The 20,146-nt window shown below is 46.3% G+C and overlaps 1 protein-coding gene across 1 annotated transcript in view; it reads left to right on the top strand.

Annotated features, from left to right (window-relative positions):
• Positions 1-19,702, top strand: part of LOC139275704 (galactosylgalactosylxylosylprotein 3-beta-glucuronosyltransferase 1-like) — a 30,287-nt gene extending 10,585 nt beyond the window's left edge. Inside the window, exon 4 of the mRNA XM_070892879.1 lies at positions 19,616-19,702. Within this exon, the coding sequence (XP_070748980.1) occupies positions 19,616-19,702 (87 nt within the window). The remainder of the gene's footprint in view (positions 1-19,615) is intronic.
• Positions 19,703-20,146: the final 444 nt, after the last annotated feature.

The following is a 20,146-nucleotide window of genomic DNA, read 5'->3' as shown; positions in this document are numbered from 1 at the left end:
CATCTAGCTCTGCTAGCTGTTGAAATACGGTCTTGCGTCTGGCAGTGAAAACACTTGGGGCTAGACTTTCCACTTTGCTGTCTGTCTATTGCCCAGAAAATGGGCGATGTTCCGGCGATGTTCAATGTCCCAGCCTTACCGATCGCTGGCTCATCGCCCATTTTTTGGATGGCGATTTTCCACTCGGCGATAGGCCAGCGATGTCAAATGGGCGATGCAAAAGGTCAGCGATGTGACGCTCGCCCAGCGAATGGCCAGCGATGTGGAAGGCAAAAGCTTCCCTAGCAACGGCCTTCTGCGCATGCGATTTTTACATTTTTTTCCAGTTGACAGCATTTTGCGCGTTTCGGGAACATGGGTCAACCACACATGCACAGAAGGCCATTGGGGAGAGAGAGAGAGGAGAGATAAAGGAGAGTTGTTAGAGAGAGGAGATTTGTGGAGTTTTGTGGAGCTTTTACCGTTGGAGAGTTGGATAAAGTGTTTTTTGCCGTTGGAGAGTTCAATAAAGTGTTTTTTGCTGTTGGAGATTTGGAGAGTTGGATAAATTGTGGAGATGTCATCATCATCATCGTCCGAGAGCGTGGTTGGGGGTCGGAAAAGGGCAAAGCCGTTTTCGGCCAAGGCCAACGAGGCCCTCGTCAAGGAGGTTCGCTCCAGGCGGGCAGAACTTACCCGGGGTGCTAAGGGCAAACCTGCACCCCAGGCATACAGGAAGCTGTGGTCCAAGATTGTGGACGTCGTCTCCTCGGTGTCCCAGGAGGCGAGGGGGCCCGACCAGTACCGGAAGCGCTGGAACAGCCTTGTGGCATCAGCGAGAGTAAGTACAGATTTTATATTGTATCGATGAAGATTGTAATTAAAACTGTAAGAGTAAATCTCCTGGATTGAATTAACTTTTGTAAATTCTTACATACATACATACGCATATATACATATGTAGATCCAAAACACACTGATCTTTATTATAACTGTGCATCAATTGTGGATCTCATTTGCATGAAATGTTTGAAGCTGTTGTCTTTCCATGAACCTACCTAGTCAATTAGTTTATGCCATGCTCTTTTCACATTTGCAGAAGAAGACATCTAACAACAGGGCACAGCGGAGGTGCACCGGAGAGAGCCCTGTTTACATGCAGACTTTAAATGAGCTGGAGGAGCGTGCAGCAGCGCTGGTGGGGACCACCAGTCGCTCGGCCACCACCCGTGGTGTTGCGGGACCCTCCCATGCATCACGTGAGTAATGTGTGAAACAGTTTTAAAGTAATGTAACATCATTTAATTAAAATGCAATGCACGGATGATGTAATGTCATGTCATGGCATGTCATGAATGCAGCCTTTGTGCTACTCTCAGGTTGACAACATAAGAAGATAAGCAATAAGAACAGGGGAAGGTCATCTGGCCAACTGTCCCCTTCTCTGTGCGTTCCCCATAAATCCCTGTGTCCAGCTGTGACAGATGCAGCGGTGGCAGGTTTTCTGGGGCAGTTAAATCCACATGATGCATTAATATGTAACGTCTTGTCGGTAATGTGTATCCTTCTGTTCTAATAAGCTCAATAGGCTCAATTGTGCTTTGAAGGTCAACCAGAGGCACAAGTGGAGGCCGCACAGGAGGAGGAGGATACGACTGAGCCAGAGGAGGAGGATGAGGAAGAAATGGAGGAAGCCACAGAGGGGGTGAACCTACGGCCACTGTGGAAGTTGCGATTGCGACTGAAGAGGCACCAGGACCAAGCGGCGTGCAGCCGGCAATGCCAAGGCACGTTATAATGCGCACGCCGACCCCACAGAGGTCGGGTCAGTGAGCCCAGCACTCGCCTGCAGTGGACGATCAGATAGAGGGCGTGATCTCCCTGCGCGAGGAGACGGTTGCGATAAATCGCGAGCATCTCCAGCGTTTCGCGTGGGAATTTTCCCAGGTTCTGCTCCCCAAGTGGAGGCAATGCAGCAGACGCTGGAGGAGATGCGTTCACAGAACGCCGACACCAATGCCTTGCGGTATGCATTGCTGGCTGAGCTCGGCGCTTCACCCCAAGGTGCCGCGATCGATCGAAGCACAACCCCCAGCACACCAGCGAGTCGGGAGGAAGCACTTCCTTCTGACTTGGAAGACTATGCCCCTGCCCGTGCGTCGTCTTCCCCTCTAACACCCCCCAACAGCCGATCGTGCCACCATCACCCCCACCACGGCAGGAAGTCTTGGCATTGCCCGCTGCGTGCCCGCGTCGTCTCGGTACCGAGGGACCAAGCGGGTGGGTGGGGCAGGACACGGGGGGGTCCAGGATCTGGAGGGAAACATGGCCACAGGTAGGGAGGGGTTGTTATTGTTGTTCATGTTTTTCTTGTTGTTCGTCTTGTTGCTGTTGCTGTTGCTGTTGGGGGCGGGGGTCGGGGCGGGGGGGAGTGTGTGGGGTGGGGTTGGGGGGGAGGTGGTGTTTAAAATTGAAATTGTTAATAAAATTTTGTTGAATCTTACATTTGTTGTGCATTGTCTTTTAATAACGTAAGTAAAGTTAAGTTAAAACATTAATGCAACTGTTGTACATTTAAATATAAATATAAGTATAACTGTGAGTGGATCTCTCAGTAAAAAGATGTTAAAAGCCCCTTGGTCTAGCAGCCTCCTCCCTTCCTCCAACATTCTAAATGGCGTCCTTGTGCCGAGTTCTGTGAGGAAGGCCCGGGAAAAAGCAACTATTCTCCAGCGATGTTCTCGGTGAGCGATCAGCTCGGCGATGTGCCGGCGATGTGCCGAAAGTTGGACTGGGCGATGTGCGGGCAATCTCCTCAGCGATCAGCTCGGCGATGTGCCGGCGATGTGCCGAAAGTTGGACTGGGCGATGTGCCGGCGATGTGCCGAAAGTTGGGCTGGGCGATGTGCGGGCAATCACCTCAGCGATCAGCTCGGCGATGTGCCGGCGGTGTCAGCCGAAAGTCAGGGGCATAATTTTTCGGCGATGATCCAGCCTGAATTTCCATTTTTTTGTCAGAATGGGCGAAAAGGCCGTTTTGGGTGATATATGGGCGATGTGAAGTGGGAAGTCTAGCTCTTGGCATTTCTGTACTGGCCGGACTGTGGTGAGTGACTTCCATTGCAGCAATAACAAGTCACTGAACTGCTCTCATCGATATGCTTTTGACTTAGTCTCTCAGGTTTTAGGTTTAGCGATGACTTTCTTACTGTGGACCTCAGCTGCACTAGACACCTGAGTTGGACGGAGCTCACGAGCATTCTTAGACACCATCTGCATAGATTGGCCAAATTTTGCATGCTATGTCAAACGTTAGGTTCAGAGTGCTCCATAACTTGAACTGTGTGCGTCATCCACCAGTCCACACACAAATTTATCTCGCAACGCACGACCCAATAACGTGCCGAAGTTACAATGTAAAGGACAGGTTCTTAAGAGCTCCAAAGTACTCACTGATGGTTTCACTTGTTTTTGGTTTCTGGCACCAAACCTATAGCTCCCTGCTAGTTCTAATGGCTTTGTGTCAAAATGATCCTTGTGTTTCTCAACTATGTTTGTCAATATTCCGTAGACATCTGGCCCAATCTTGGTGAGAAAAATTGCTTTCTTCTGTTCACGAATTACTTTATATCAAGCTTGAACATTCTCATCTGCATCTTCGGTCTCAATATTGTTATTGGAACATAAGAACATAAGAACATGAGAATTAGGAACAGGAGTAGGCCATCTAGGCCCTCGAGCCTGCTCTGCCATTCAACAAGACCATGGCTGATCTGGCCGTGGACTCAGCTCCACTTACCCGCCCGCTCCCCATAACCCTTCATTCCCTTATTGGTTAAAAATCTATCTATCTGTGATTTGAATACATTCAATGAGCTAACCTCAACTGCTTCCTTGGGCAGAGAATTCCACAGATTCACAACCCTCTGGGAGAAGAAATTCCTTCTCAACTCAGTTTTAAATTGGCTCCCCTGTATTTTGAGGCTGTGCCCCCTAGTTCTAGTCTCCCCGACCAGTGGAAACAACCTTTCTGCCTCTATCTTGTCTATCCCTTTCATTATTTTAAATGTTTCTATAAGATCACCCCTCATCCTTCTGAACTCCAACGAGTAAAGACCCAGTCTACTCAATCTATCATCATAAGGCAACCCCCTCATCTCCGGAATCAGCCTAGTGAATCGTCTCTGTACCCCCTCCAAAGCTAGTATATCCTTCCTTAAGTAAGGTGACCAAAACTGCACGCAGTACTCCAGGTGCGGCCTCACCAATACCCTATACAGTTGCAGAAGGACCTTCCTGCTTTTGTACTCCATTCCTCTCGCAATGAAGGCCAACATTCCATTCGCCTTCCTGATTACCTGCTGCACCTGCAAACTAACTTTTTAGGATTCATGCACAAGGACCCCCAGGTCCCTCTGCACCGCAGCATGTTGTAATTTCTCCCCATTCAAATAATAATCCCTTTTACTGTTTTTTTTTCCAAGGTGGATGACCTCACATTTTCCGACATTGTATTCCATCTGCCAAACCTTAGCCCATTCACTTAACCTATCTAAATCTCTTTGCAGCCTCTCTGTGTCCTCTACACAACCCGCTTTCCCACAAATCTTTGTCATCTGCAAATTTTGTTACACTACACTCTGTCCCCTCTTCCAGGTCATCTATGTATATTGTAAACAGTTGTGGTCCCAGCACCGATCCCTGTGGCACACCACTAACCACCGATTTCCAACCCGAAAAGGACCCATTTATCCCGACTCTCTGCTTTCTGTTCGCCAGCCAATTCTCGATCCATGCTAATACATTTCCTCTGACTCCGCGTACCTTTATCTTCTGCAGTAACCTTTTGTGTGGCACCTTATTGAATGCCTTTTGGAACTCTAAATACACCACTACCATCGGTACACCTCTATCCACCATGCTCATTATATCCTCAAAGAATTGCAGTAAATTAGTTAAACATGATTTCCCCTTCATGAATCCATGTTGCGTCTGCTTGATTGCACTATTCCTATCTAGATGTCCTGCTATTTCTTCCTTAATGATAGCTTCAAGCATTTTCCCCACTACAGATGTTAAACTAACCAGCCTATAGTTACCTGCCTTTTGTCTGCCCCCTTTTTTAAACAGAGGCGTTACATTAGCTGCTTTCCAATCCGCTGATACTTACCCAGAGTCCAGAGAATTTTGGTAGATTATAACGAATGCATCTGATATAACTTCTGCCATCTCTTTTAATACCCTGGGATGCATTTCATCAGGACCAGGGGACTTGTCTACCTTGAGTCCCATTAGCCTGTCCAGCACTAACTCCCTAGTGATAGTGATTTTCTCAAGGTCCTCCCTTCCCACATTCCCATGACCAGCAATTTTTGGCATGGTTTTTGTGTCTTCCACTGTGAAGATTGAAGCAAAATAATTGTTTAAGGTCTCAGCCATTTCCACATTTCCCATTATTAAATCCCCCTTCTCATCTTCTAAGGGACCAACATTTACTTTGGTCACTCTTTTCCGTTTTATATATCGGTAAAAGCTTTTACTATCTGTTTTTATGTTTTGCGCAAGTTTACTTTCGTAATCTATCTTTCCTTTCTTTATTGCTTTCTTAGTCATTCTTTGCTGTCGTTTAAAATTTTCCCAATCTTCTAGTTTCCCACTAACCTTGGCCACCTTATACGCATTGGTTTTTAATTTGATACTCTCCTTTATTTCCTTGGTTATCCATGGCTTGTTATTCCTTCTCTTACTGCCCTTTTTCACTGGAATATATTTTTGTTGAGCACTATGAAAGAGCTCCTTAAAAGTCCTCCACTGTTCCTCAATTGTGTCACCGTTTAGTCTGCGTTCCCAGTCTACTTTAGCCAACTCTTCCCTCATCCCCCTGTAGTCCCCTTTGTTTAAGCATAGTACGCTCGTTTGAGACACTACTTCCTCACCCTCAATCTGTATTACAAATTCAACCATACTGTGATCACTCATTCCGAGAGGATCTTTTACTAGGAGATAGTTTATTATTCCTGTCTCATTACACAGGACCAGATCTAAGATGGCTTGCTCCCTTGTAGGTTCTGTAACATACTGTTCTAAGAAACAATCCCGTATGCATTCTATGAATTCCTCCTCAAGGCTACCCCGTGCGATTTGATTTGACCAATCGATATGTAGGTTAAAATCCCCCATGATTACTGCCGTTCCTTTTTCAAATGCCTCCATTATTCCCTTGATTATTGTCCGCCCCACCGTGAAGTTATTATTTGGGGGCCTATAAACTACGCCCACCAGTGACTTTTTCCTCTTACTATCTCTAATCTCCCCCCACAATGATTCAACATTTTGTTCATTAGAGCCAATATCATCTCTCTCAACTGCCCTGATATCATCCTTTATTAACAGAGCTACCCCACCTCCTTTCCCTTCTTGTATATCTTTCCGAATTGTCAGATACCCCTGTATGTTTAATTCCCAGTCTTGGCCACCCTCCAACCACGTTTCTGTAATGGCCACCAAATCATACCCATTTGTAATGATTTGTGCCATCAACTGATTTACTTTATTTCAAATGCTGCGTGCGTTTAGGTAGAGTGTTTTAATACTAGTTTTTAAACCATGATTTTTAGTTTTGACCCCTCCTGCAGCCCCTTTATATTCATACATATTGTCCCTTCCTATCACCTTGTGGTTTACACTTACCCCAATGCTACTCTGCTCTGTTGCCTCCTGCCTTTTGCCTTCTTTCTTGGGGTCCTGTTAATCTGAGCTCTCACCCACTCTAACTAGCTCAGAGCCCTCTCCTGGGTTCCGAACACTCCCACATTGAGGCTCCGAGCTTTCAGGCTTGTCTTTTTATTACACTTTGACCCTTTAGAATTTTGCTGTATAGTGGCCCTTTTTGTTTTTTGCCTTGGGTTTCTCTGCCCTCCACTTTTACTCATCTCCTTTCTCTCTTTTGCTTCTGTCTCCATTTTGTTTCCCTCTGTCTCCCTGCATTGGTTCCCATCCCCCTGCCATATTAGTTTAACTCCTCCCCAACAGCACTAGCAAACACTCCCCCTAGGACATTGGTTCTGGTCCTGCCCAGGTGCAGACCATCTGGTTTGTACTGGTCCCACCTCCCCCAGAACCGGTTCCAATGCCCCAGAAATTTGAATCCCTCCCTGCTGCACCACTGCTCAAGCCACATATTCATCTGAGCTATCCTGCGATTCCTACTTTGACTAGCACGTGGCACTGGTAGCAATCCCGAGATTACTACTTTTGAGGTCCTACTTTTTAATTTAGCTCCTAGCTCCTTAAATTCATCTCGTAGGACCTCATCCCTTTTTTTACCTATATCGTTGGTACCAATGTGCACCACGACAACTGGCTGTTCACCCTCCCTTTTCAGAATGTTCTGCACCTGCTCCGAGACATCCTTGACCCTTGCACCAGGGAGGCAACATACCATCCTGGAGTCTCGGTTGCAGCCGCAGAAACGCCTATCTATTCCCCTCACCATCGAATCCCCTATCACTATCGCTCTCCCACTCTTTTTCCTGCCCTCCTGTGTAGCAGAGCCACCTACGGTGCCATGAAGTTGGCTGCTGCTGCTCTCCCCTGATGAGTCATCCCCCTCAACAGTACTCAAAGCAGTGTATCTGTTTTGCAGGGGGATGACCTGCGGTAAGACCAACTCGCTACACGTGCTACTCACATCATTCTCAGCATCGTGGATGCTCCAGAGTAAATCCACCCTCAGCTGCAATTCCGCAACGCGGCCTGTCAGGAGCTGGAGGCGAATACACTTCCCGCACACATTGTCGTCAGGGACACCGGAAGTGTCCCTGAGTTCCCACATGGTACAGGAGGAGCATATCACGTGACCGAGCTCTCCTGCCTTGACTTAACCCTTAGATACACTTAATTTGGCGACAACACTGTTAACAGGTTACTTACTGATATAAAAAAATTAAAAGAAAAACTACTCACCAATCACCAGCCAATCACTTACCCTTTTGGCTGTGACGTCACCTTTTGATTTCTTTCTACTTTTTTGCTTTTTTTGCTTTTTCTCCCGGCTGGAGCTGGAGCGGGACAGTCTCCGACTCACCACGCTGGGCCTTTATAGGCCTCCCGACACTGCTCCCGACTCACCACGCTGGGCCTTTATAGGCCTCCCGACACTGCTCCCGACTCACCATGCTCACCGGCCCTAAAAGACATCTCTGTCCGCTCATTGTAAGAACTGAATGGTTCGCGAGCTCGGTCATACATGCCGATGCTTGCAATGAATCCCTTAGGCACAGCCATGATTGTCCTGATCCCGTCGAACAATGACTCAGGGCCACTGTTGCTGTGTATACATAGACGGGAACCGAAACACAGACAATTCTGCAAAAGCATTAATAGTAAAACATCGCAAAAATTCAGTTTAGGTGTCACAAGTTCACAGTATACATTTCCCCTTGAAGGTTGAACACGGTGTCCTGTCATGATCCCTAAAAATGGCTTTCGGATCCCATCCTCATCGCCAAAATGTAATATATATGGGTAGGACAAGGACAGAGACATGATGAGTTGTTAGTCCATCCACTTGCTTTATTACTTCAGAGCAAACTGAGCATGCTCATACCAAACCATGTGATAATACATTACGCTGGCCAATGCCGATCTACCCTTGATAATAACAGTTTCACAAATCTGCAGCAGTGTAACAGCCATTAACAGGTGTATGTAACACTGTGCAGGTAAACCAGTGGCAGAGAGCGTGATTCTGGCAGTGCAAGAAGGCCTGGCTTTGTTATGGGCTTTCTTGTGCTCCGACCCAGCCCTTGTACGCAGGCTGTGGGGAAGTGTCAGGAGCCATATTTGCAAGGCATAGCTGCATCTCCCAGCAGCCAGTGCAGAGCATCCCCATCTCTTGGAAGAGCTTGGGAATGTTAGCTCTACGCCAGCTGTATAACGTGTATTAGCCTACGGCAGAGGTCAAATAGGATCTGCACATAACAGAATTAAAAGTTCATTAATTATTTAGGTATTGGATGGTGTCTGAATAGCCGCATAGGAATAATCAATTATTCAATGAACTCCACAGAACCATGCAAATTGGTAGAAGCTCTGCTGCTTTGAGTTTGCATGTGCTGCTGCATGCCAAAATTAACAGCTCATGTGATGCATAAAGACTGGCAGAGACCAGCTGGGCTGAATGGCCTGTTTCTGTGCTGTAGACTCAATGTAGTTGTGTGCAAATAGCACACCATCCCATTGCTGCAGTGGTGGGCATGCATCAATCCGCTGCTGAAAGGTTCTGTGAATCAAACAATAAGTCGCCCCTCAGAGACTGGAAGCAGCCTACCGATGGATTAGAAATGGAGAGCTGTAACCAAGACTGGGATAGGAAGGACAGTGCTGTCTGAAGACTGTCTCTGCAGTTGATTGTTCAGGAAGTGACCAAGGATCAGTATCCATCAGCTTGTACTAACTACACTGCTGCATCTGATGAATGTGTGTTATATTAAGTGTAGCAGTCATGCACAGGTGCTGGTGCACCTTTCCTTAAGCAGGGAGTAAAGATGGGAAGAATAGTCTTTGTCCTTCTAAACTTTTCTTCCTAAAAATCTAGGAGAAACATTGTGAAGTGAAAGAGATACATATTGCTAACCTGGTACACAAACACAGTGATATGTCCTTACTATACAGTATAAATGCACACGAGGCCTATACTTGAGAGAAGATCACTCTGTGACCAGTTACCTTTATTACCAAGACCTCGCGTGCTGAAGGTGGCTGGAGCTTCCCCTTTTATACCTGAAAGTCCAGGTTAGGAGTGTCTCCCACAAGTTCACCCCCTTGTGGTCAATATTCTCAAGGTGTACAATTTGGTCAGCTTGTACATGGGTTACAATGATAGTTGAATACATGACATCACCTCCCCCCCAAAAGTCTTATTGGGATCACAGGTTAAGTCTCTCTGGTGGTTTACGCTCCCTTGTAGAGCACCTGAGTTGGGGCTCCGGTTGTTGGGCGCTGGCCTGAGTGTCTGCTGTTTGCGGTGCCTCAGGCCTGTCCAGACTGCCCACAGTGACGAGGCGCTCCTCCACTTGCTTCCGGTGTTCGGTCACCTGTGGTGGCGTAAACTCTATGTCGTGTTCTTCCTCTGCTTCTTCTATGGGGTTGCTGAACCTCCTTTTAGTTTGATCCACATGTTTGCGGCAGATTTGTCCATTGGTAAGTTTAACTACCAGAACCCTATTCCCCTCTTTGGCAATCACAGTGCCTGCAAGCCATTTGGGCCCTGCAGAATAATTAAGGACAAAAACAGGGTCATTGACATCAATACATCGCGCCCTCGCATTCGTGTCATGGTAGCCACATTGTGACTGACGCCTGCTCTCAACAATTTCTTTTATGGTGGGGTGTATAAGGGATAACCTGGTTTTGAGCGTCCTTTTCAATAGCAGCTCTGTGGGTGGAACCCCTGTGAGCGAGTGTGGTCGGGATCTATTGGCCAACAGGAGGCATGATAAGAGGCTTTGTAGGGAACCCCCTTGGATTCTGAGCATCCCCTGTTTGATTATCTGCACTGCTCGTTCCACCTAGCAGTTTGAGGCCGGCTTGAACGTTGCCGTTCTGATATGGTTGATTCCATTGCCTGCCATGAAGTCCTGAAATTCAGTGCTTGTGAAGCACGGGCCATTGTCGCTGACCAAGACATCCGGTAGACCATGGGCGGCGAACATTGCCCATAGATGTTCTACCGTGGCAGAGGATGTGCTTGAATTTAAAATGGCACACTCAATCCATTTGGAGTAGGCGTCTACTACAACCAAAAACATTTTTCCCATGAAAGGACCTGCGTAGTCCACATGGATGCGTGGCCATGGCTTGGCAGGCCAGGACCAGGGGCTAAGGGCGGGCTTCCCTGGGTGCATTGCCCAGCTGAGCACACGTGTTGCACCTGCGAACACAAAGTTCCAGGTCTGCATCTATCCCTGGCCACCAAACGTGTGACCTGGCAATTGCCTTCATCATGACAATGCCCGGGTGCTCATTGTGAAGTTCTCTGATAAACACCTCTCTGCCCATCTGGGGCATGACTACTCGGTTTTCCCACAGTAGGCAATCGGCCTGAATCGAGAGTTCATCCTTGCGCCTATGAAACAGTTTAAATTCCTCAGGGCATGCCCTGTACGTGGCTGCCCAGTCCCCATTCAGGACACATTTCTTAACTAAAGAAAGTAGCGAGTCTCTATTTGTCCAGACTTTAATCTGATGGGCTGTCACAGGTGAGCCTTCGCTTTCGAAAGCTTCAACAGCATCTCAGCATCATGTTCAGTTGCCCCCTCAGTGGTGGCTAGTGGGAGCCTGCTGCGTGCATCGGCGCAGTTTTCAGTGCCGAATTGTGTAGTCATAGGTGGCTAACGTATGCGGGCCGATGCATTCGCATTTATGGCCTTGTTGTCAGCCAAAAGGGACGTTAGGGGTTTGTGATCTGTCTTCAGCTCAAATTTCCTGCCAAACAGGTACTGGTGAATTTTGTTTACTGCATATACACATGCTAGCGCTTCCTTTTCTACCATCCTCTAGCCCCTTTCTGCCTGGGATAGACTTTTGGAGGCATAAGCTACCGGCTGTAACTGACCATTGGCATTCACATGCTGCAATGCACACCCGACCCCATAGGACGACGCATTGCACGTTAACACAAGTTTCTTACACAGGTCATATAACGTTAACAATTTGTTGGAGCATAACAAATTGCGTGCTCTATTAAAAGCTCTTTCCTGGCTGTCCCCCCAGACCCATTCACGACCTTTACGAAGGAGCACGTGTAGCGGCTCTAGCAGCGTGCTCAATTTGGGAAGAAAGTTACCAAAATAGTTCAGGAGCCCCAGGAACGAACGCAGCTCTGTCGTGTTATGGGGTCTGGGTGCTCTCTGGATCGCTTCCATTTTGGACGCAGTAGGTCTGATCCCGTCTGCTGCTACCCTCCTCCCCAGGAATTCTACCTCTGGAGCTAAGAAGATGCACTTTGCCTTTTTCAGTCGCAGCCCGACCCGGTCCAGTCTGCGTAGCACCTCCTCCAGGTTGTGGAGGTGTTCTTCAGTATCGTAACCCGTGATGAGAATGTCGTCTTGAAAAACCACCGTCCTTGGAATCGACTTGAGGAAGCTTTCCATATTTCGCTGAAAGATCACGGCGGCCAAACAAATCCCAAACGGACATCTGTTATACTCAAACAACCCCTTGTGTGTCGTAATGGAGGTCAGCTTCTTCGACTCACTCGCCAGCTCCTGGGTCATGTAAGCTGAGGTCAGGTCCAATTTTGAAAAAAGTTTGCCACCGGATAGCATCGCAAAGAGGTTCTCCGCTCTCGGTAGCGGGTACTGGTCTTGGAGTGACACCCGATTGATGATGGCCTTGTAATCACCACATATCCTGACTGACCCATTCGCCTTGAGCACCGGCACGATCGGGCTCGCCCAGTCACTGAATTCAACTGGCGAGATGATGCCTTCCCTCAGCAGACGGTCCAATTCGCATTCTATCTTTTCTCGCATCACGTATGGCACCGCTCTGGACTTGTGGTGTACTGGCCTGGCATCCGGGTTTGTGTGAATCACTACCTTGGCCCCCATGAAATTGCCAATGCCGGGTTGAAATAATGAGTCAAATTTGTCCAGGATCTGTGAGCATGATACTCGCTCCACAGAAGAAATTGCATTGACATCGCCCCATTTCCAGTTCATGACAGCAAGCCAGCTCCTCCCCAGTAGTGCGGGACCATCCCCCGGGACAATCCAGAGTGGCAACCTGTTCTCCGAATCTTTGTGGGTCACAACTACCATGGCGCTGCCTAGCACCGGAATTATCTCCTTTGTATATGTCCGTAGCTGTGTGTCAATTGACAATAATTTTGGCCTCCTGGCCTTGGACTCCCACAACCTTTCGAAATGTTTGATACTCATCAGGGACTGGCTGGCCCCCGTGTCTAGCTCCATTAATACTGGAATGCCATTGAGGAGCACTTTCATCATTATCGGTGGTGTCCTGGTATATGAACTGTATATGTGCTCCACATGAACTCGCTGAACTTCAGCTTCCAACGATTTCCCCCAGTATTCATTTGGCCTCGTAGGGCTTACATCGGGCCCGTCCTCCTCGTACATCAACCTGGCTGCAGGCTTCCTGCATATACGCGCCAAGTGACCGCTGACGTTGCAGTTTCTGCAGGTATATTGCTGATACCTGCAAGCTCTGGCTGGGTGTTTGCCTCCACACCTCCAGCATAAGCTGGAGGCCCCATTGTTGGAAACAAAAGGTCCATTACCAGTCGATCGTCTCTGACTGTCTCTATAACTGCCCTTAAGCGCACCATTAACAGGTGATGATAGTCCCATTACTGGCCGCATTGTCCATTGCGATGGCATGAATCGCTGTTCAGCTAGCCATTGTCTCTGTTGAATTCCCCCTTTGGGTTCGACTACATGCTGGGGCATATCCGATTGCCCTTGTCTGCCTAGAGAACTGTGTGCCATGTTAACAATGTTGACTCCCTGGTCGTTTGCTGCATTTGAGCCAAGATTTTGTCATACATCATTCTGGTCTCTTTCTCCCCTGAGATAAATGTCTGGGCTATCAGAGCCGCCGCTTCCAAGGTCAAGTCTTTGGTCTCAATCAGTTTCCTGAAAACCCCAGCGTGCCCAATGCCCTCAATAAAAAAGTCTCGCAGCATCTCCGCTCTGCATATATCTGGAAACTTAAATCGGCTTGCCAGTCGCCGGAGATCTGCCACAAAGTCTGGAATGCTTTGCCCTTCTCGCCGCCGGTGTGTGTAAAACCGGTGTCTCGCCATATGCATGCTGCTCGCCGGTTTAAGGTGTTCCCCGATCAACTTACTGAGCTCTTCGAACGTCTTGTCCGCCGGCCTCTCTGGCGCTAGAAGGTCCTTCATCAGGGAGTACGTTCTGGATCCACAAACCGTCAGGAGATGAGCCCTGCGTTTGTCAGCCGAATCCTGTCCCAACCATTCCTTAGTGACAAAACTTTGCTGTAGTCTCTCAATAAAGTCGTCCCAATCATCACCAACACAGTACCTCTCTTCTGTGCTGCTCATGGCCATGCTCGCGTGGTTTAAATCCCAGTTTCTCGTCGCCAATGATATGTCCTTACTATACAGTATAAATGCACACTAGGCCCATACTTGAGAGAAGGTCACTCTGTGACCAGTTACCTTTATTACCAAGACCTCAAGTGATGAAGGTGGGTGGAGCTTCCCCTTTTATACCTGAAAGTCCAGGTTAGGAGTGTCTCCCACAAGTTCACCCCTTGTGGTCAATGTTCTCAAGGTGTACAACTTAGCTCAGCTTATACATGGGTTACAATGATAGTTGAATACATGACACTTAGACAAAGCAACCTTCGTTGAAAATCAGTTCATTCATGTAGTTTATAAAAGTTCAAATTTTGCTGTTATTCACTCCTAGTGGTAATTGATTGGGAGGTAAGAGATCGAGCGTAGGGATAAATGGAGCGTTCTCTGATTGTCGGGATGTGTCAACTGGCGTACCCCCGTTATCAGTACTGGGGCCACAGCCTTTCATCATATATATTAATGACTTGCATGAAGGAGTAGAGCATTGTATATCCAAGTTTGCAGATGACACTAAGTTGGGAAGCACAGCAAGTTTTGTAGATGGGAACAGGAAGTTACAAGGGGATATGGACAGACTAAGAGAGTGGGCGATAACTATGGCAGATGGAGTTCAATGTGGGGAAGCGTGAGGTTTGGATCCAAGAAAGACAAATTGGAATATTTTCTTAATGGTGAGAGACTAAGAGCATGTGGAGGACGAGAGATTTAGGAGTTCATATGCACAAATCACTAAAATCTAGTAGACAAGTACAAAAAGTAATCAAAAAGGCTAATGGAATGTTGGCCTTTATCTCAAGGGAGTGGGAATACAAAGGGGAGGATGTTATGCTTCAGTTGTATAGAGCCTTGATCAGACCACACCTGGAGCACTGTATTGAGTTTTAGCCACTGATCCTCTGGAAAGATATATTGGCTATAGAAGGGATGCAGCACAGATTCGCCAGAATGATACCAGGGCTTAAAGGATTACGATATTGGCTCAAATGATCAGGATGTTGAAACAATTTGGGTGGAGATAAGGAATAATAAAGGGAAAAAGTCACTGGGTGGGTGTCGTCTATAGGCCCTCTAACAGTAGCAACTCTGTTGGTCGGAACATAAACCAGGACATAGTGGGGACTTGTAAAAGGGGAACAGCAATAATCATGGGTGATTTTAACCTCCATATTGATTGTACAATTCAAATTGGTCAGGGTAGCCTTGAGGACGAGTTCATAGAATGCATAAGGGACGGGTTCCTTGAGCAGTATGTAATGGAACCAACCAGGGGGCAGGCTATCTTAGATCTGGTCCTGTGTAATGAGACAGGATTAATAAACAATCTCCGAGTAAAGGATCCCCTTGGAATGAGTGATCATAGCATGATTGAATTTCAAATTCAGATGGAGGGTGAGAAAGTTGGATCTCTAACCAGCTTAAATAAAGGAGATTATGAAGGTATGAGGACTGAGTTGGCTAAAGTGGACTGGGAAAATAGATTAAAGTGTCGGACGGTTGATGAACAGTGGTGTACATTTAAGGAGATATTTCACAACTCTCAAGAAAAATATATTCCAGTGAGGAGGAAAGGGCATAAGAGAAAAGATAGCCATCCATGGCTAACTAAAGAAATAAAGGACGGTATCCAATTAAAAACAAGGGCATACAAAGTGGCCAAAACTAGTGGGAGGACAGAAGATTGGGAAGCGTTTAAAAGCTAACAAAGAATGACTAAAAAAATGATTAAGAAAGGGAAGATAGACTATGAAAGTAAACTAGCATGAAATATAAAAACAGATAGCAAGAGTTTCTATAGGTATATAAAAAGGAAAAGTGTGGCTAGAATAAATGTTGGTCCCTTAGAGGACGAGACTGGGGAATTAGTAATGGGGAACATGGAGTTGGAAGAAACTCTGAACAAATATTTTGTATCAGTCTTTACGGTAGAGGACACTAACAATATTCCAACAGTGGACAGTCAAGGGGCTATATGGGGGGAGGAACTTACCACAATCACAATCACTAAGGAGGTGGTACTCAGTAAGATATTGGGACTAAAGACGGATAAATCCCCTGGACCTGATGGCTTGCATCCTAGGGTCTTAAGAGAAGTAGCGGCAGGGATAGTGGATGCATTGGTTGTAATTTACCAAAATTCCCTGGATTCTGGGGAGGTCCCAGCAGATTGGAAAACTGCAAATGTAACGCCCCTATTTAAAAAAGGAGGCAGACAAAAAGCAGGAAACTATAGACAAGTTAGCCTAACGTCTGTGGTTGGGAAGGTGTTGGAGTCCATTATTAAAGAAGCAGTAGCAGAAGACGATTGGAGAAGCAAAATTCGTTCAGGCAGAGTCAGCATGAATTTATAAAGGGGAAGTCCTGTTTGACAAATTTGATAGAATTCTTTGAGGATGTAATGAACAGGGTGGATAAAGGGGAACCAGTGGATGTGGTGTATTTGGACTTCCAGAAGGCATTTGACAAGGTGCCACATAAAAGGTTACTGCACAAGATAAAAGTTCACGGGGTTGGGGGTAATATATTAGCATGGATAGAGGATTGGCTAACTAACAGACAACAGAGAGTCGGGAATAAGTGGTTCATTCTCGGGTTGGCAATCAGTAATCAGTGGGGTGTCGCAGGGATCAATGCTGGGACCCCAACTATTTACAATCTATATTAACGACTTGGAGGAAGGGACCGAGTGTAATGTAGCCAAGTTTGCTGGTGATATAAAGATGGGAGGAAAAGCAATGTGTGAGGAGGACACAAAAAATCTGCAAAAGGACATAATTGAGTGGGCAAAAATTTGGCAGATGGTATAATGTTGGAAAGTGTGAGGTCATGCACTTTGGCACAAAAAATTAAAGAGCAGATTATTATTTAAATGGAGAAAGATTGCGAAGTGTTGCAGTACAGCGGGACCTGAGGGTACTTGTGCATGAAACACAAAAGGTTAGCATGCAGGTACAGCAAGTGATCAGGAAGGCCAATGGAATTTTGGCCTTTATTGCAAAAGATGGAGTATAAAAGCAGGGAAGTCTTGCTACAGTTATACAGGGTATTGGTGAGGCCACACCTGGAATACTGCGTGCAGTTTTGGTTTCCATATTTACGAAAGGATATAGTTGCTTTGGAAGCAGTTCAGAGAAGGTTCACTAGCTTGATTCCGGGGATGAGGGGGTTGACTTATGTGGAAAGGTTGAGTAGGTTGGGCCTGGGCCTCTACTCATTGGAATTCAGAAGAATGAGAGGTGATCTTATCGAAACGTACAAGATTATGAGGGGGCTTGACAAGGTGGATGCAGGGAGGATGTTTCCACTGATAGGGGAGACTAGAACTAGAGGGCATAGATTTTTCTAAGGGGTCGCCCATTTAAAACTGAGATGAGGAGAAATTTCTTCTCTGAGGGTTGTGGAGCTGTGGACTTCGCTGCCTCAGAGAGCTGTGGAAGCTGGGACATTGAATAAATTTAAGACAGAAATAGATAGTTTCTTAAATGATAAGGGAATAAGGGGTTATGGGGAGCGGGCAGGGAAGTGGACCTGAGTCCATGATCGGATCAGCCACGATCGTATTAAATGGCGGAGCAGGCTCGAGGGGCCGTATGGCTTACTCCTGCGACTATTTTTTATGTTCCTATGTTCTTATTATGAGGACACATTGTATCAATCGGCCTGTATTCCCTAGAGGTGATCTAATCGAATTGTTTAAAATGATAGAGATTCGATAGAGTAGATACAGAGGAACTATTTCCTCTGGTGGGGGAATCCAGAACAAGTGGTCATCACCTTACAATTATAACTAGGCCATTTAGGAGTGAAATCAGGAAACACTTTTTCACACAAAGGCTAGTGGAAATTTGGAACTCTCCCCATAATGTTGTGGATGTTGGGTCAATTGAAAATCTATAGAATGAGATCGATAAATCTTTGTTAGGTAAAGGTAATCAAGGAATATGGATCAAAGGCAAGTAAACGGAATTGAGGTACAGATCAGCCATGATCTAATTGAATGACGGAACAGGCCCATTGGGCTGAATGGTCTATTCCTGGACCTATGTTCCTTCGTTTTATACAAATCTCTAGATGCAAAATTCTGATTACATGCAAGGGGAAAGAAGTAAGATTGATAGATAGTCTCAGGGCAATATCTTATTGGATATAAATCAAGGATTTTAATACATGTAGAATCATAGAAACATTACGACGTGGAAGGAGGCCATTCGGCCCACCGTGTCCGTGCCGGTCGAAAAAGAGCTACCCAGCCTAATCCCATCTTCCAGCGCTAGGTCCGTAGCCCTGTAGGTCACGGCTCTTTAAGTGCACATCCAAGTACTTTTTAAATGTGATGAAGGTTTCTGCCTGTACCACCCTTTCAGGCAGTGAGTTCCAGACCATGAAAATGATTCAGGATTACAGCTTTAAATATGACAATATTCCATTGTATTTTTTCCAGCCATACATCAGAGACTGCAGTGAGAAATAAAATCCGTTTTTAAAAAAAACCTCTCAATTATTTAACAGCTGTAGATTTTGTTACAGGTTTGCATTCCTGAATGCAGCTGTTAAACTGGTTACACTGTATGATCCATTGATATACACATTTATATGTCCTGTACTTTTTGGGGAATTTTAATCATTAGCACAGGATGATTTCACATACTATATTTATGTGGCCAGATATATTGTACAAAAATGTATTAGTGCTCATGCAATAACTCAAAGTGGGACCCATATCCCCACAGGTTACACATAACCAGCTTTTGCCAAGATAAAAACCAAATCGTGGGCACAATAGGGCTGGACTGGCAGTGATACTGTCACTTGCTTTACTGACCTTCAATAACCATAAGAACATTTGGTTCCACATCATCAGGCACAGAGAAAATGGCAAAAATAGATTTTGGTAGCTGGTTTGCAATTGAGACATTTCTGGGCCTATCACTGAGAAAGCCCGACTGCCCAGCCCAACACGAGATAGCAGGCACCTCTCCCAGAAAAAAAGACTTGCATTTATCTAGCGCCTTTCACAACCACCGGATGCCCCAAAGCACTTTACAGCCAATGAAGTACTTCTAGAGTGTAGTCACTGTTGTAATGTGGGAAACGCGGCAGCAGATTTGCGCACAGCAAGCTCCCACCAACAACAATGTGATAATGACCAAATAATCTGTTTTAGTGATTTTGGTTGAGAGATAAATATTGGCCAGGACACCGGGAATAACTCCCCTGCTCTTCTTCAAAATAGTGCCACGGGATCTTTTACATTCACCTGAGAGGGCAGACAGGACCTTGGTTTAACGTCTCATCCAAAAGACGGCACCTCTGACAGTGCTGCACTCCCTCAGCACTGCACTGGAGTGTCAGCATAGATTTTTGTGCTGAAGTCTCTGGAGTGGGATTTGAACCCACAACCTTCTGACCCAGAGCACCCTCAGTAAGGTTTGTGTGTCTTACTAGTGTGGCACTGCACACAGTAAAGTGTTAACGTTGCCATTGTTGTTTGTGATGATTGTTTTACAGATCCTGGTATGGCACACTCGGACCGAAAAACCAATTCTAATAAACGAAGGGAGAAATGGATTCACTGATCCAAGAGTGGAGGTGTGAACTACACTGAGATGGGAGCCATTTTCTGTAAGTCCCATTTTATTGCAGCAGGCTCAATAGTTAATATTTAACTATTTTGCTAACAAATGCCACCTTTGGTTCTGGGCTTCTGCTCTCTGGAAGTTAGTGGAACTGGTAGAGCAGCAATCCTGGACAGGTTCAGAAATATTATTGAATCTGAATTTATCCAGACTCATCGTGTGCTTAAAAAAGTTAAAGCTACAATTGTACTATATTTTACAATACACAGGTTAGAACCTTCTCTTCTTAGGCAGCCCCTCGGAGTCGAGGATGACTTGCTTCCACACTAAAAATGAGTTCTCAGGTGACTGAAGAGTCCAATGTGGGACCTACAGTCTCTGTCCCAGGTGGGGCAGATGGTGGTTGAAGGAATGGGTGGGTGGGTTGCTGTGCGCTCCTTCCTTCTCGAGGCTCGGCTTCAGC

This window comes from Pristiophorus japonicus, chromosome 11 (assembly GCF_044704955.1).
Source record: "Pristiophorus japonicus isolate sPriJap1 chromosome 11, sPriJap1.hap1, whole genome shotgun sequence".
Classification (NCBI taxonomy): Eukaryota; Metazoa; Chordata; class Chondrichthyes; family Pristiophoridae; genus Pristiophorus; species Pristiophorus japonicus.
Note: the sequence above shows the minus strand (reverse complement) of the source record. Positions and strands in the feature narration are given on the sequence as shown.